The 14,853-nt window shown below is 49.6% G+C and overlaps 1 protein-coding gene across 1 annotated transcript; it reads left to right on the forward strand.

Annotated features, from left to right (window-relative positions):
* Positions 1-6,009: 6,009 nt before the first annotated feature.
* GPR25 (G protein-coupled receptor 25) lies at positions 6,010-7,122 on the forward strand. Its single transcript, XM_044266324.1, has one exon. It carries the CDS (start codon positions 6,010-6,012, stop codon positions 7,120-7,122), a length of 1,113 nt encoding a protein of 370 aa, XP_044122259.1.
* The last annotated feature ends 7,731 nt before the right edge of the window (positions 7,123-14,853 follow it).

Raw genomic sequence — 14,853 nt, forward strand, 5'->3', positions numbered from 1 at the left:
AAAATAGAAAATCCAGGAATGATGGGATACAAATAGATTCTCTCCTCTGGTTGGAAACAAATTCACCAACATGCTACATGTGGTCGCTCTGTGTTGGATCAGGGTGGACATACCTTACTCAGTCTATAATCTGCTTATTTGGTCTTTATGATGAAAAAGGCAAATATAATGTTCAAAATTTTTCCTGAAGGGTTAAGATTATGTGTACAGAAAAATTCAAAGTGGGGGAAGAAGTTGTAAAAGCTTACATAGATAGCTCATAAAGGAACAAAAATAAACCTATTCCTGAAGGCAACCTAGTTCAAAGCCTTAGATATTTATTGTCTCTTCTGCTGTCAGTCACGGTGAGGGACAGAGAGAAGCTCTACGGGCAAGGCAGGGCTGACCCACGTAGCAAAGCTGGTCCAGAGAAAGGAAGGCCCTTAAGGGATGGAGGTCAGAGAAGACTCCTGGGGGTGAGGTGGAGGGAGAGGGAGAGGGAAGACCACCTCTGCTTTGCTCTGTTGACACCTGCCAGAGAGGGCCAAGATCCTCGGCTGAGCAGGATGAGTGTTCTAGTAGCTGACTACTTCTAATCCTGCGGGAGAACATCCACCACCAACAGCCCAACAATCCCAAGAGGGGAGCGAGCAGAATCGTGAAGTTGGCCTTGGTCACTGAAAGTTGGATAGAAATCTCTCCAGCTCTGGCCTTTGCTGCTTCCTCCCATCCAGAGAGGTTCACAAAGACCCACAGGGCTCAGCAGTAGCACAGAGAATCTGCCATGTGCTCTAGGCCACACACTTCCCTTGGGTATGAGACCACAGCTCCAGGAAGCAAGAATCTATGTTTTTAATAAACAACCTACTTCTCCTTCCCACTCACCCCCCTCCCCAGGCTTCCCTCTCTGTCCCTTGCCCCATTCTTCTTTCTCACCTGGCGGTTTCCTGGCTGTCACCTCTAGCTTTCGCAATCACTCATAGGCTCCCTGCTCCAGACTGCCCTGTGCCCCAGGGGAAGTGAGGCCCAGGGGCACCGGGCCTGTCCCCGCTCACCTAGGGTCTCTGGCAAGTAAGCACTGCCCCTGCTAGCCTTCTAGGGAAGGAGGCTGCAGCCCCCGAGGCCCCCCAGGATTCTGGGCATCAGACACACAGTCAGACACGAGACGAGCAGACGATGAAACTGCATGCATTCTAATGACGAGCGATTCTTAAACTGTTGTGTTAAAAAAAAATATGTGGAGGACTTCTGAAATGGAATGTGAAGGAAAAAAAAAAAAGAATGAAAGAAAGAAAGAAAATCCTTCTAGGGATGAGCAAAAATGTTCTGAATCTCCTGCAGCCCCCACAGGTTCCCACCCTCTGGGCAGGTGTTCAGAGGAAACTCAAGCTTGAGGCCGGGGATGCCCATGGAGGGCCGAGCCAAAACCATCCATTCCCCGGCCTCTCCTCTCCAGTGTCTCTCCACCTCTTGTAATTGGCCGGGGAGAGACAACCTTGACAAGAATGGCCTGGATATGGGCACGGCCAAGGCTCCTTAAGCTTTCCCACTCCCTGAGGACCCCCATGGACCACAGGGACATCAGGCTAGAATGACTTTACGTCTCAGTTTGCCCAGAGCAGTCCTGGTTTATGGCCCGGGTTAATTACCATAGATCCTCTCGCTCTCAGAAATGCCCCGGTTTGGATCAGACATTATTTCATGACCCAACCTCAAACCAACAGGAAACAGGACACCTACACGCACGGGCCCCTCTGTGTTCCCTGAGCCCAGCAAATGGAAGGGCATCCATATAGTTCCCAAACACAGCCACCCCAGGCCCATAGTTGACTCCTCTCTGCTGAGACCCACAACGTTATCATGATCTCTTGATGCTCCGCCCTTCTGTCCCCACCACCGGTAATCTATTTCAGGTGCTCTCTCTTCCCCCAACCCAAAGAATTACTACAGCCTACTCTGGGTTCTCCCTGGCCTGAGCCTCTCCTCTCCCCTGTCCAATCCACAGTTCTGCCAGTGACCTTTTCAAAACAGAAAGAGGTCATGCCCTACTCACAAATGTCCAGTGACTCTCCACTACCTACACAGTGAAATCAAGATCGTCCTGTGACCTGCCCGCTGCTACCTTTCCTGTTTCCTCTCCTGCCACCCGCTTCCCACCCTGGGCTCTGGTCACACTGGGCCCATGTCCTGCTGCTCTATTTCACCTTCCAGCTCCTTCCGGGACCTGCACTCCAGGGTCATCTCCTGGAAGGCCTTTTCTGATGTCTCTTCCATCAGAAGTAACTGCTCTTGCGGCACCTGGGTAGCTCAGTGGGTTAAAGCCTCTGCCTTCAGCTCAGGTCATGATCTCAGGGTCTTGGGATCGAGCCCCACATCGGGCTCTCTGCTCAGCAGGGAGCCTGCTTCCTCCTCTCTCTCTGCCTGCCTCTCTGCCTACTTGTGATCTCTCTGTCAAATAAATAAATAAAATCTTCAAAAAAAAAAAAAAAAGAAAGAAAGAATTGGTCTTTCCTCTAACCTCCAAGAGGACTTCCGCCTTTCTCAGTCTGACATCTGGTATGCTGGCCACTGCCCGGGCATCTGTATCTGTCTCCTGCTCAACAGAGAGCCTCTAAGGTCAAGAACAGCAGCTCTCTCGGGGCCGGACATGCTGCCTGCTCCGTAACAGCGCTCGTTGTTAAGGGAATCGAATCAAAATCGATAATCCGCCTCAAATTTTCAACACCAGAGCGCCCAACAGGTCAGTCAGTCACTCATTCCTGGTGACACTGTGGTGGGCTCTGAGTGGGCACAGACACAGAACCATTGGTCCCAACACAGTGTCTCCTGGAAGCGACGTCTGCTAAGAATTCAGACCCGGGACAGAAGCAAAAATTAACAATCAGGACCACACCAAAACAAAGAGTTTTTCACAGCAAAGGAAACCGTCAACAAAATGAAAAGGCAACCTACTGGATGGGAGAAGATATTGGCAAATGACCTATTCCATAAGGAGTTGATAATCAAAATATACAAAGAACAGCTCAACATCAAAAAACCCCACAAATAACCCAATTTAGAAAATGGGGAGAGGACCTGAGTAGACATTTTTCCCAAGAAGACACCCAGATGGCCAACAGACCCTAAAAAGGTGCTCGACATCGCTCGTCATCAAGGAATTGCAAATCAAAACCACAATGGGCCATCCCTCACACCAGTCAGAATGGCTAGTATCAAAAACACAAGAAATAACAAGGCGTTGGTGAGGATGTGGTAGAGAGGCAACCTCTGGGTTCTGCTGGTGGGAACAGAAATAGACACAACCATTTTGGAAAGCAGTATGGAGGTTTCTCAATAAAAACAGAAATATTGGGGCACCTGGGTGGCTCAGTGGGTTAAGCCTCTGCCTTCGGCTCAGGTCATGATCTCAGGGTCCTGGGATCGAGTCCCACATCGGGCTCTCTGCTCAGCAGGGAGCCTGCTTCCCCCTCTCTCTCTGCCTGTCTCTCTGTCTAATTGTGATCTCTGTCTACCAAATAAATAAATAAATAAATAAAATAAAAACAGAAATATCATACATTTGAGTATCTACCCAAAGAAAATGAAAACACTAATTCGAAAATACATCTACACCCCATGTTCATTACAGAATCATTTTTTAAAAGATTTTATTTACTTGAGAGAAAAACAAAGATAGTAAGAGAGAGCAGGAGTTGGGAGGGGAGAGAGAAGCAGGCTCCCCGCCAAACAGGGAGCCCGATTCCAGGATCCTGGGGTCATGACCTTAGCTGAAGGCAGGCGCTTAACTGACTGTGCCACCCAGGTGCCCCCATTACATAATTATTTACAATAGCCGAGATATGGACGCAACTTGTGTTCACTGATAGACAAACAAAGGAAATGTCGTGTGTCTGTCTATGTGTTCTCTACATATTCTATATATGCTCTAATTAGATATATAGATATATATATGAAATGAAATATCAGTCACAAAAAAGGACCAAGATCCTGCCAAATGAAATTTTCAGAGAAAGGCAAATGCCATTTGATTTCACTCATATACATAAAACCTAAAAATGGGGCACCTGGGTGGCTCAGTGGGTTAAGCCGCTGCCTTCGGCTCAGGTCATGATCTCAAGGTCCTAGGATTGAGCCCCTCATAGGGCTCTATGCTCAGCACGGAGCCTGCTTCCACACACCAGCCCCCTCCCCACCCACCGCCGCCTGCCTCTCTGCCTACTTGTGATCTCTGTCTGTCAAATACATAAATAAAATCTTCAAAAAAAAATAAAACCTAAAAAAAAATGAACAAATAAACAACAAAAATAGACTCATAAATACAGAGACCTGGTAGTTGCCAGAAAGGAGGAGAGTTGGAGGGTGAGCAAAATAGGTGTAGGGGATTAAGAGGTACCGATTTCCAGCTATAAAATAAATAATTCCCAGGAATGGAAAGTACAGCGTACGGAATATAGTCACTAATACTGTAACAACATTGCACAGTATCATGTAGACGGTAGATACACTCACGGTGGTAAGCACTGCATAACCTATAGAATTGTCAAATCCCTATTTAATACACCTGAAACTAATATAATATTGTATGTCGGTACTTCAATATATAACATTTTTTTTAAGATTTTATTTATTTATTTGACAGAGAGAGATCACAAGTAGACAGAGAGGCAGGCAGAGAGAGAGAGAGAGAGAGAGAGAGAGGGAAGCAGGCTCCCTGCTGAGCAGAGAGCCGGATTCGGGACTCGATCCCAGGACCCTGAGATCACGACCTGAGCCGAAGGCAGCGGCTTAACCCACTGAGCCACCCAGGCGCCCCCCAATATATAACATTTTTAAAATTTTTCTTAAAAAAAGGATCTGGACCTAACTAGAGTTGCCCAGAATTCCTTGCGGTAGAAACAGCACACCAAACTAAAAGGCTTTTTTGCACAGCAATGGAAACCATCCACACAATGAAAAGGCAACCTACCGAATGCGAGAAGAAAGGGTACCTCCTGGAGAAAAGGCAAGCTTTCTTTCACCTCCCATCTTCTCCCGGGGGCCACCACCCCCTCAAGGCCGGGCGTCATTCTCACCGTTTCATCCGTCTTCCCCTGACTCCTACCATAAGGGCTCTCACCCTCCTCTAAACTTCTGACTCCTAATCTGCTCTAAATTAGGTACCATCTTGAGTCATCTTTCGTCCTAAATTTACATCTGTGTTTGGCTTAACAGGGAGATTTGGCCAGATGAGGGCAGATAAACAAGGGCTGGGATTAAATCCCAGGCCCCTCACCTTTTCTGTCTGGATACCTCTTCCTTTCTAGCTTAAAACCTTCCCGTGTGGCTCCATGAGGAGCTGATTTGGTCAGAAAAAGCCACTCTTTGAGTTAAGACATTTAACCGGGTGCCTCAGGAGGCTAAAAACAGCTGGAGAGCTCTGGTGGCCAATTCCTGATTAGGAAGTGGGCTCCCAGGTGGAGACCCCCCCCCTTCACCCTGGCACCGTTGTGCACTAGACAGCAGAACCCCTTTTTCCTAGAATCCGCAGCAGGCTGCCGCAACACCGCCCCCTTACAAAACCGTCAGCGGGGGTTCTAGCCCCTCACCTCTAATAAAACTAGAGGAAACCACAGAGCCGAGCACCGACGGGAACCAAGTGGGAGATGGAAACAGATGGGAGCTGTCGGGCACCCACCAACTCTTGCAACCTGACGTCCGACCAGAGGGCTCCCACTGGGAGGGACCTTTTCTCCAAGAACCAAGAACCCTCTCCAAGTCTCCTCTGCCGGGTTCCCTGCACTTCCCCTGGGGCCAGCCCCAAATCGTAGGCCTCTACCCAGGAGCCTGCCCCTCCCACGCCACCCCGCTCCTCCCTCACCTTCCTGCCCACCCACCTGCTTCGGTCTGGGTGGCAGGAAGGGAGGTGCTGGGCACCAGCCGTGAAGAGCAACACCCCCCCCCACACACACACACAACACAACCTCTTGCTCAGAGCTGCCGCCGCCCACACCCAGGCTGCGTCCCCCACGGGCCTCGCGGTCCTCCCCCGCCATGCCTCTCACCGAGCCCTGGACCCCCAGCCCGTGGACGCCGTCCTGGGACTACTCGGGGTCCGGCGACCTGGAGGACCTGGAGGACCTGGAGCTGTGCCGGGTCCGGGACCTGCCCTACAGCTACGCCTACGTGCCCGTGATCTACCTGGCGGCCTTCGTGGTGGGCCTGCTGGGCAACTCCTTCGTGGTGTGGCTGCTGGTCGGGCGGCGCGGCCCGCGGCGGCTCGTGGACACCTTCGTGCTGCACCTGGCCGCCGCCGACCTGGGCCTCGTGCTCACGCTGCCGCTGTGGGCCGTGGCGACAGCGCGCGGCGGCCGCTGGCCCTTCGGCGAGGGCCTGTGCAAGCTCAGCGGCTTCGCGCTGGCCGGCACGCGCTGCGCAGGCGCGCTGCTGCTGGCGGGGCTCAGCGTGGACCGCTACCTGGCGGTGGTGAAGCTGCTCGACGCGCGGCCGCTGCGCACCCCGCGCTGCGCGCTGGCCGCCTGCTGCAGCGTCTGGGCCACGGCGCTCCTGGCCGGCCTGCCCTCCCTGGCCTACCGGGAGCTGCAGCCCCTCCCCGGCGGCCGGGGCAGCCAGTGCGGGGAGGAGCCCTCCGACGCCTTGCAGGCGCTGAGCCTGCTGCTGCTGCTGCTCACCTGCGCGCTGCCCCTGGGCGTCAGCCTGGTCTGTTACTGCCTCATCTCGCGCCGCCTGCGCCGGCCGCCGCACCTGGGCCGGGCCCGGAGGAACTCGCTGCGCATCATCTTCGCCGTCGAGGGCGCGTTCGTGGGCTCCTGGCTGCCCTTCGGCGTCCTGCGGGCCGTCTTCCACCTGGCGCGCCTGGGGGTGCTGCCGCTGCCCTGCGGCCTGCTGCTGGCGCTGCGCTGGGGCCTCAGCATCGCCACCTGCCTGGCCTTCGTCAACAGCTGCGCCAACCCCCTCATCTACCTGCTGCTGGACCGCTCGTTCCGCGCCCGGGCCTGGCGCGGGGTCTGCGGGCGCCCCGACCGCCCGGCGCGCGGGGGCAGCTCTGCGTCCTCGCTCTCCAGGGACGACAGCTCCGTGTTCCGGAGCCCCGCCGGCAGCTGCGAGAGAGCGCGGACGGCTAGCGCTGGCCCGGCCCCGCTCTAGCTTGTCCCCCGCCTGGGGAGGTGGCGGCGCCGGAGCCCGCAGGGGAGGGAGGCCCCGGGGAATCGAGGGGGAGAAACTCCCCAGACCTGCCTTCTCTGCTGCCGGCAGCGCGCTCGGGCCGGCCCTGCCTGGACTCCCAGGGCCGCCTCCATCAGCTTTCTCAGGACCTCAGCGCTTTTGGAACTCCCGCCCCCAAACCAGCCTGCTGAGAGCAGCCGTTCTCTCAGCCCAGTGGGCAATGGGGCTGATTTCTTCAGTCCAAGAAAGGTCTAAGGAGATGAAGCAGACAGCAGTCTGGACACCCAGAGGTTCGCCAAGCAGAAGGAAGGGAAATGGTTTCCTTCTCTGCCCCATTGGGAATGGCGCTAGTCAGAATACCAGACACAGCCCACCACCCCGCAAAAGCTATGCTATCTCCGGCTGTGCTTTCTCTGAACCCCTACAATAGTCACTGCCTTCTGAGAAATACCTTCTCGAAGTCAGACCCTCTGGCCCTCTCACTCTCCAAAAAATCCGGTAGAATATGGGAACTGACAGCCCTTTTGCCTTTAGTCATCTTTGTAGCTGTCTATGCTGTATCATTAGTCACTAACAGTTCATTTTCCCCAGGTTTGCATTTTCAAAGCTCACCAAAGCCGTGGGGACTAGCCTCAGTGTGCCCTGTCCACTTAATTCCTCCTGACAATTTCCCCGAAAGTGCTAGGCCTACCCTAGTTTTGTATCCTCTCCCCATCCCCATGAAGCAGATGGACCTACTCTAGAAATTATCTTGGCCCTTCCCTCTGGACAGAAGATTCTGAAATCTTTCACCAGACATTCAAATTCTCTATCACTTAGCTGGGGACACCAAAGTCGTCCGTGTCAGTTACCGTTCTCAATAAAAACTTGCTAGCCTGAGCTCGGCAATCATGTCTTTCTTTACTTGAGCAGTGGGAGGGAAATGAATGTTGGGAGGAAAATCCAATCCTGGGTCAGACAAAATCAATCCAGTAGTTGAGGTTAACCTCGGATGATCAGGATTTAGTGCAATGTCAGGAACCTAGACAGTTAGCGGCACCATTGCGGGTGCAGTAATCCTACAGAAAGGCAGCAAATCCTTTGCTTTTATTATTTGAAAGGACGTTTCACATTTTGAAGGTTACATTAAAAAAAAAAAAAGACGTAAGGGCATCTGCTAGCCAGGTGTCACTTCAAAGAGGAAATGAGTCACTGTGATTTTTTTGAATGTGTACTGGGCATTTTTCCCTATCCTTTTTGAGACCGTCTATCCATTTTCTGACTCTGACTTACCCTTTGAGGTTTCTGGAGGGTTTGGGAATTCGGTGTTTATACTTTTGATTTAAGAGGATTTGGCCTAAAGGAATGTCAGTGCAGGGAAAGGAAGGTAAATTCTCCTTGAGAACCGCCTCCCAGCCCGCTCTCCATCAGGCCGATCATAAAGCTGCAGGCTTCGGGGGCGGCACCCCCTGAGATCAGTGCTAGGTTGGGTCTGAATCCAGGGCATTCATTCTCAAGCTGCTTAACCCCCTACCTAATACCACTGCTTCTGTCTTTAGCATTTGGGGGTGTTGGATTAAAATGAATTGAATGTCACAGCCCACTGTGACCCCCACCTGTCAGCTGCCCCTCAGTAGGTGAGGCTGTTAAGAAAGATTAAGCACATTCCTCCCACACACCCAGAGCGAGGCAAGACTTGGAGTCTGTGGGGTCCCTGGTGCCAGTAGGACAAATTCAGGCACTCTTCCAGTTTAAGAGCTCAAGTCTCCCACGGATGGCTCTTCTACGCTCACCATTGCTCTTCGAGGCAAGAAATTATTGTTCGTCAGGGTGTCTGGCTGGCTCAGTCCAAGAAGCATGGGATTCCTGTTCTCAGGGTCATGGGCTCGAGCCCCGCGCTGGGTGTAGAGATTACTTAAGTAAATAAATCAATCTTCAAAAGAAAGAAAGAAAGAAATTTTTCTATGCCATACGGTGGGCTTGCATCGTGTGGGTTGGGATGTGGCCAACGAACCTCAGCTCACAAGTCAAGCGCCTCTCTTGGCTGTTCTAAGGTTCCACTTCTACTCCTACCAATTTACTTCTCCTGACTTCCTGACTCATTGAGCTCCCTCAACATTTCCCTCCCAATGCAGAACTCCAGCTGACGGGGAGTGGGGGTTGGGGGACTGGGAAGTGTGCACGCGCGTGCGTGTGCGTGCGTGCGCGTACACAGACACACACGATACAGATACAGACACGACATGGAGAGAAAGTTCCCTCCCTTTGTTTGCAAAAGTCAACGAATTAGCCTGCCTTGGAGGTCCTTGGAAATTTTCTTTTATACTCACACGAGAGTGAAAGAGGACCAGTAAACTTCCAGTTTTCACAGAGGAAGACAAAGCGCAGGTTCAGGAAAGAGCTGGTTCAATGAGCATTCCCGTATGTATTGCCAACAGGAGTGTTAAAGGGCAGATTCTTTTATTTTCTCTATTTTTTAAAAGATTTTATTTATTTATTTGACACACAGAGAGAGAGAAAGAGTATGTGCACAAGCAGGCAGAGCTGCAAGCAAAGGGAGAGGAAGAAGCAGGCTCCCAGCTGAGCAGGGAGCCTGATGCGGAGCTTGATCCCAAGACCTGAGCCCCATGCAGACACTTAATAGACTGAGCCAGCCGGGCACCCAAAGGGCAGATTCTTTTAGAAAGCAATTTGTCAGAGCACCTGGGTGGCTCAGTGGGTTAAAGCCTATGCCTTCAGCTCAGGTCATGATCCCAGGGTCTTGGGATCGAGCCCCACATCAGGCTCTCTGCTTGGCAGGGGAGCCGCTTCCTCCTCTCTCTCTCTGCCTGCCTCTCTGCCTACTTGTGATCTGTCTGTCAAATAAATAAATAAAATCTTAAAAAAAAAAAAGAAAGCAATTTGTCAATCAATGTGCAGAGCTTTAAAAAATATTCATATCCTGGGCGCCTGGGTGGCTCAGTGGGTTAAGCCGCTGCCTTCGGCTCAGGTCATGATCTCGGGGTCCTGGGATCGAGTCCCATATCGGGCTTTCTGCTCAGCAGGGAGCCTGCTTCCTCCTCTCTCTCTGCTTGCCTCTCTGCCTACTTGTATCTCTCTCTGTCAAATAAATAAATAAATAAAATCTTTAAAAAAAAAATATTCATATCCTATCCCTTCAAATTCTTCATTCTCTGTGACCCTGTGATTTCATGTTCCCCATTTTCTACTAAGACAGTAATACTAAATAAGAAAATCTGATGCACTAAGTTCTAAAACATTCTTAAAGACTGAGCCTGAAAGGGAACAACGTGGAATGTCTGGTGTGTGAGGCCCTCCTTAACATAACTGTTATGCAGATTCTTAAGATGTTGCTTAAAGGAGAGATCGGAAAATGTGGACCATAAAAGAAAAGAAGACAACAAGGTTTCGTGTGTTGAACACCCACTCACTTCAAGCTCGATAACTGTTCAAGGGGTTTGGGTAAAGCAAAACATTACATGCCACGAAATCAAAGTTGCGTGAACAAAAACTATCTTTTGCTCTTTGCTTTCTCTCCTACAAGTTTGAAGCATCCCAGGTATGTTGCTTTTCTCGTGGTGCTAAGGAAGGAAATGCCATCTGTCTTACTTCTTTGTCTCTCCCATCAGAATAAGGGCTCCCTAAGTGAAGGGAGTTTACTTTATTCAGTGCCGTGTCCCCACGTGTCCCCGTTGCCGGGAGCACTGCTTGCCATGGCTGGCGCACTCATGAACCACCTGTTGAAGGAATGATCATCAGAACCACACCACAGTATGAAATAATAGGATATATTGTGAGGAGTAGGAGGAATGTATGTCATTTTATGTATGTTTGATAAAAGGGCACAGAGAAAGTCTAGAGGAAACTCAATAAATGTTAGCAGTGATTGTGTTAGAGTAGGGGGGTTACAGATCCCTCCCTCCATCTCTTTATTCCTGAAATTTGTATAACTTTTCTTTTAAGGGCAGTTCTCCAAGGGCTGTGAAACTGCCAAACTCGGGGGTAGGGGGTGGTGGCTAACATTGTCCTGGGTCCTGCCTCCCACTGCCACCACGAGCTGCCTGTCCTGGGGTGTCTCCCTGCCTGTGGGCCTCACTTCTTCATCTTGAAGGATGGAGATGATTATGTCTGCTTGGGCTGCCTGGTAGATCAAAGCAAATCATGTTCTTGAAAGTACTTTGTGAGCTGTGGGGTTTTAGACAAACAAACCACAGGAGCCCCGCCTTGGGATTATCTGGTTCCCCCCGGCCTGGCTGCCCCCGCCCCATCATCCCCACCCCCACCCTCCCTGCCCTCCCTGCCCTGGCCTTCCATGTGCCCTCCCCGTCCTGCCTTCGCTGTGGCGGTGAGAAGGGTGGAGCTGCTCTGGGGTTTGAAAAGGTCAGCATCCACTCTAGTCAAGTTAAAAAAATAGATTAAAAAAAAAAGAGAAAAGAAAAAAAGGTCAGCGCCTGGTCAAAGCTTGGGCACATTTGCCATGTGTGACTCTGACTTCATTCTTGTGACTAATTCTGGGCCTTTTTTCTCACCTCCCTTGACCTCCAGGGTTCTTTCTCAGGGCACAGTGTGGGAACCCAGACCCCCACCCTGGGGTGATGAGTGATCTGAGGAGTTCAGAAGAATGGCAGAGCTGGCAAAGTTGCCCTTGATGATATGACTCAGTCCCCGTGTCGCTCTGGGGGTGAAGTGAGGACTGTGGCCACTCGTGAGGGCTTCTGATGTGGCAGGCCTTATCAAGTCTAAATGCCTCCCTTACTGGGGCGGAGAGACCCGAAGGAAGCTCCTGACCACCCCCTGCGTGGTTCGAGCCCCCCAGCACCAGGAGAAGAGGGCAAATGACAGAAAGACCCACAGCCAACAGACCAGGGGATGCTTGGAAAGGGAGAGGAAAAGCCGAAGCTTTTCCTCTTCATGATCACCAAAGTCAAAAGTGTGTCCTGGGTGTGTGATGGTATCTTGCGTGAAAGCAGACACCGCCGGAGATTCACTACCTCACAGACTCACTACCTCACAGTACTTGTGAGAGCTAGAAACCCATTCTGACGGTTCTAAGAGGACCCCGAGCATCAGAGATGGGAAGTCACTTGTTTAAGGTAATACTAACACCACTGGTGTCCGTGTAACACACCACAAATATTTAAAGAGCACACACACAGAATTTCATCAATTCTCATGACCCTGTAGTAGGCAGGAATGACTAGTTTCATTTTACACACCTTGAAAATGACAGGTAAAGAGGCTTGGTCATGGTCACGGAGAAGCAAACAATGCTGATCAAACCTTGGTGGAACCCTCCTGCCCTCTCTTCCCCTGCTACCCCTTCCCATGTGATACCCAAAGAGGAGCTCGCTCTCTCCATTCTGAACCCAGCTCACACTCGGCAACTCCCTGACCCCGGCTCTGTCTTAAAAATGTTAAGAATTTCTAAGGCACAAACTATATAATCTTGCTTATATGTGGAATCTAAAAAAAACAAAAACAAGACAAATGAATAAACAGACGAAAAGCGGACTCAGACCAAGAAGTACAGAGAACTGGTATGTGCCTGAGGGAAAGGCGGGGGATGAGCAAAATGGGGGAGATCCAGGCCTCCAGTTATGGAATGAATATGTGAATAAGTCATATGAATAAAACGTACAGTACAGGGAATCTGGTGACAGAAGGCAGCTACGCCCGTGCCGGGCACAGCATAATGTAGAGTTGTTGAATCGCTACATTGTACACCTGAAACTAATGTTGCATCGTGTGTCAACTATACTCAAATTTAAAAAAATTAATTTTTAAGAGTTTTCTTCCGATTATTAAAATAACACTGGTTCTTTATTAATAAAAAGTGAAATTAGAGGAAAATACAAAAGAAACTATGAAAAACACCCACCATTCCACCATGAAAAGATACTTTAAAATATTTTTCTGTGTATAGAACAATAAACATGTGTACATTTTTTTTCCCACTAAATTGGGAATAACCTACCTGAGACCACAGACTGAGTCTGTTGTGTTCCCAATTGTATACCTAGTGCCTGGCACAACATTGGTACTCAGTAGCTATATGTTGAATATTATATACATTATATACATTATTTTGGCACTCACTTTTTTTTAATTAAGTAGGCTCTGCACCCAACATGAGGCTTGAACCCATGACCCAAGATCAAGCGTCCCATGCTCTACCAACTGAGCCAGCCAGGTGCCCCTATATACATCACTTTGTAGCCTTTCTTCATTAAGCAATATGCCATATTTTATCATATCATTAAATAATTTTCTAAAACATGTTTTTAAGTTTACAATACATCATTATATGAAATACAATCTCATTTATATAACTAAGCCCCTCATCTTTTTTTTTAAAGACTTTATTTATTTATTTGACAGAGAGAGATATCACAAGTAGGCAGAGAGGCAGGCATAGAGAGAGGGGGACACAGGCTCCCTACTGAGAAGAGAGCCCTATGAGGGGCTCCATCCCAGGATCCTGAGATCATGACCCGAGCTGAAGGCAGAGGCTTAACCCACTGAGCCACCCAGGCGCCCCCCTAATCTTTTTTTTAAAGCTTATTTATTTTTTAACGTAGTCTTTATACGCAACATGGGATGCGAACTTGACCCCAAGATCAAGAACTGCACGCTCTTCCAACACAGCCAGAGTCCCTAACCTTTTTCAATTTTTCACCTTTGTAAACAATTCTATGATGAACATCCTTGTACAAAGATTTTTGTAACCATTTCTAATTCATTTTTAGGGCAAATTTCTAGTAGCAAAAAGTATTCATCAAAGATTATAAACAGTTGAAGACTTTTGGTACATTGTGCCAAATTGTTGTAAAATCTGTATTCTCAATGGAGGTGTATGTGAGTGCCCATTCACCACAGCCTTAACAAACACCACCAGGCATTATTATTTTTAAAAATATTTGTCAATTTGGTATCTGCCCAACTTAAAAAGAACACAAGATTACCGTCTTATTATATTATTCCAAAGACTTGTAACTCGTGCAAGGATAGTCCCTAAAGAACTTGTATTATTATCCCCATTTTAATGAAGGAGCTGAAATACCTGCCAAGAGCTCTACTGACTTGCCTGGGGTCGCACACATGGAGCAGAATTTAAAACCTGTGCACCCTGGCCCATAGCTCAAGCCAGCTTCCATCTCCCACCAGTTTCTAGCACCTGCCTTACCCTGTGTATCACTCATTAGTACTAAACCCAGTCGTACACCGAGATCAAGACCATTACTGGCCCTGCATGGACTTACTGTACTTCTGTTCTCAAAAGATCAATAGTTAAATGGTGGTTAATTTTTTGTGTCCACTTGACGGAGGTGGGGGGTACAGGGTGCCTAGATATTTGGTCAGATGTTATTCTGAGTGTGTCTATGGGTGCGCACGAGATTCACATGTGAATCAGTAGACTGAGGAAAGAACTCACGTGGCGGATAGGGGGCGGGAGAGGCGGGAGGCAGGGGGCTCATCCCACCCATTAGAGGCCTGAACACAACGAAAGGCTGTGTAAGAGGGAATCCACTCTCAACCTGACTGTCTGAGCTGTGACATCAGTCTTCTTCCTTTGGACTTGGACTGGGACTGGAATTTCCAACCTCAACTCTCTCCTGGGTCTCCAGCTTACCAACTGGAGATCTGGGGACTTTTCAGCCTCCATTATGGTGTGGGCCAATTTCTTATAATATGTGTCTTTAGATAGAGAGATAGTTGGATTTAGATGGGTATAAA

Source organism: Neovison vison, chromosome 10 (genome assembly GCF_020171115.1).
Source record: "Neovison vison isolate M4711 chromosome 10, ASM_NN_V1, whole genome shotgun sequence".
Lineage (NCBI taxonomy): Eukaryota > Metazoa > Chordata > Mammalia > Carnivora > Mustelidae > Neogale > Neogale vison.

Bases quoted from the DNA above. Each gene is read 5' to 3' on its own strand.
- GPR25 (XM_044266324.1), top strand. From the start codon at position 6,010: ATGCCTCTCACCGAGCCCTGGACCCCCAGCCCGTGGACGCCGTCCTGG.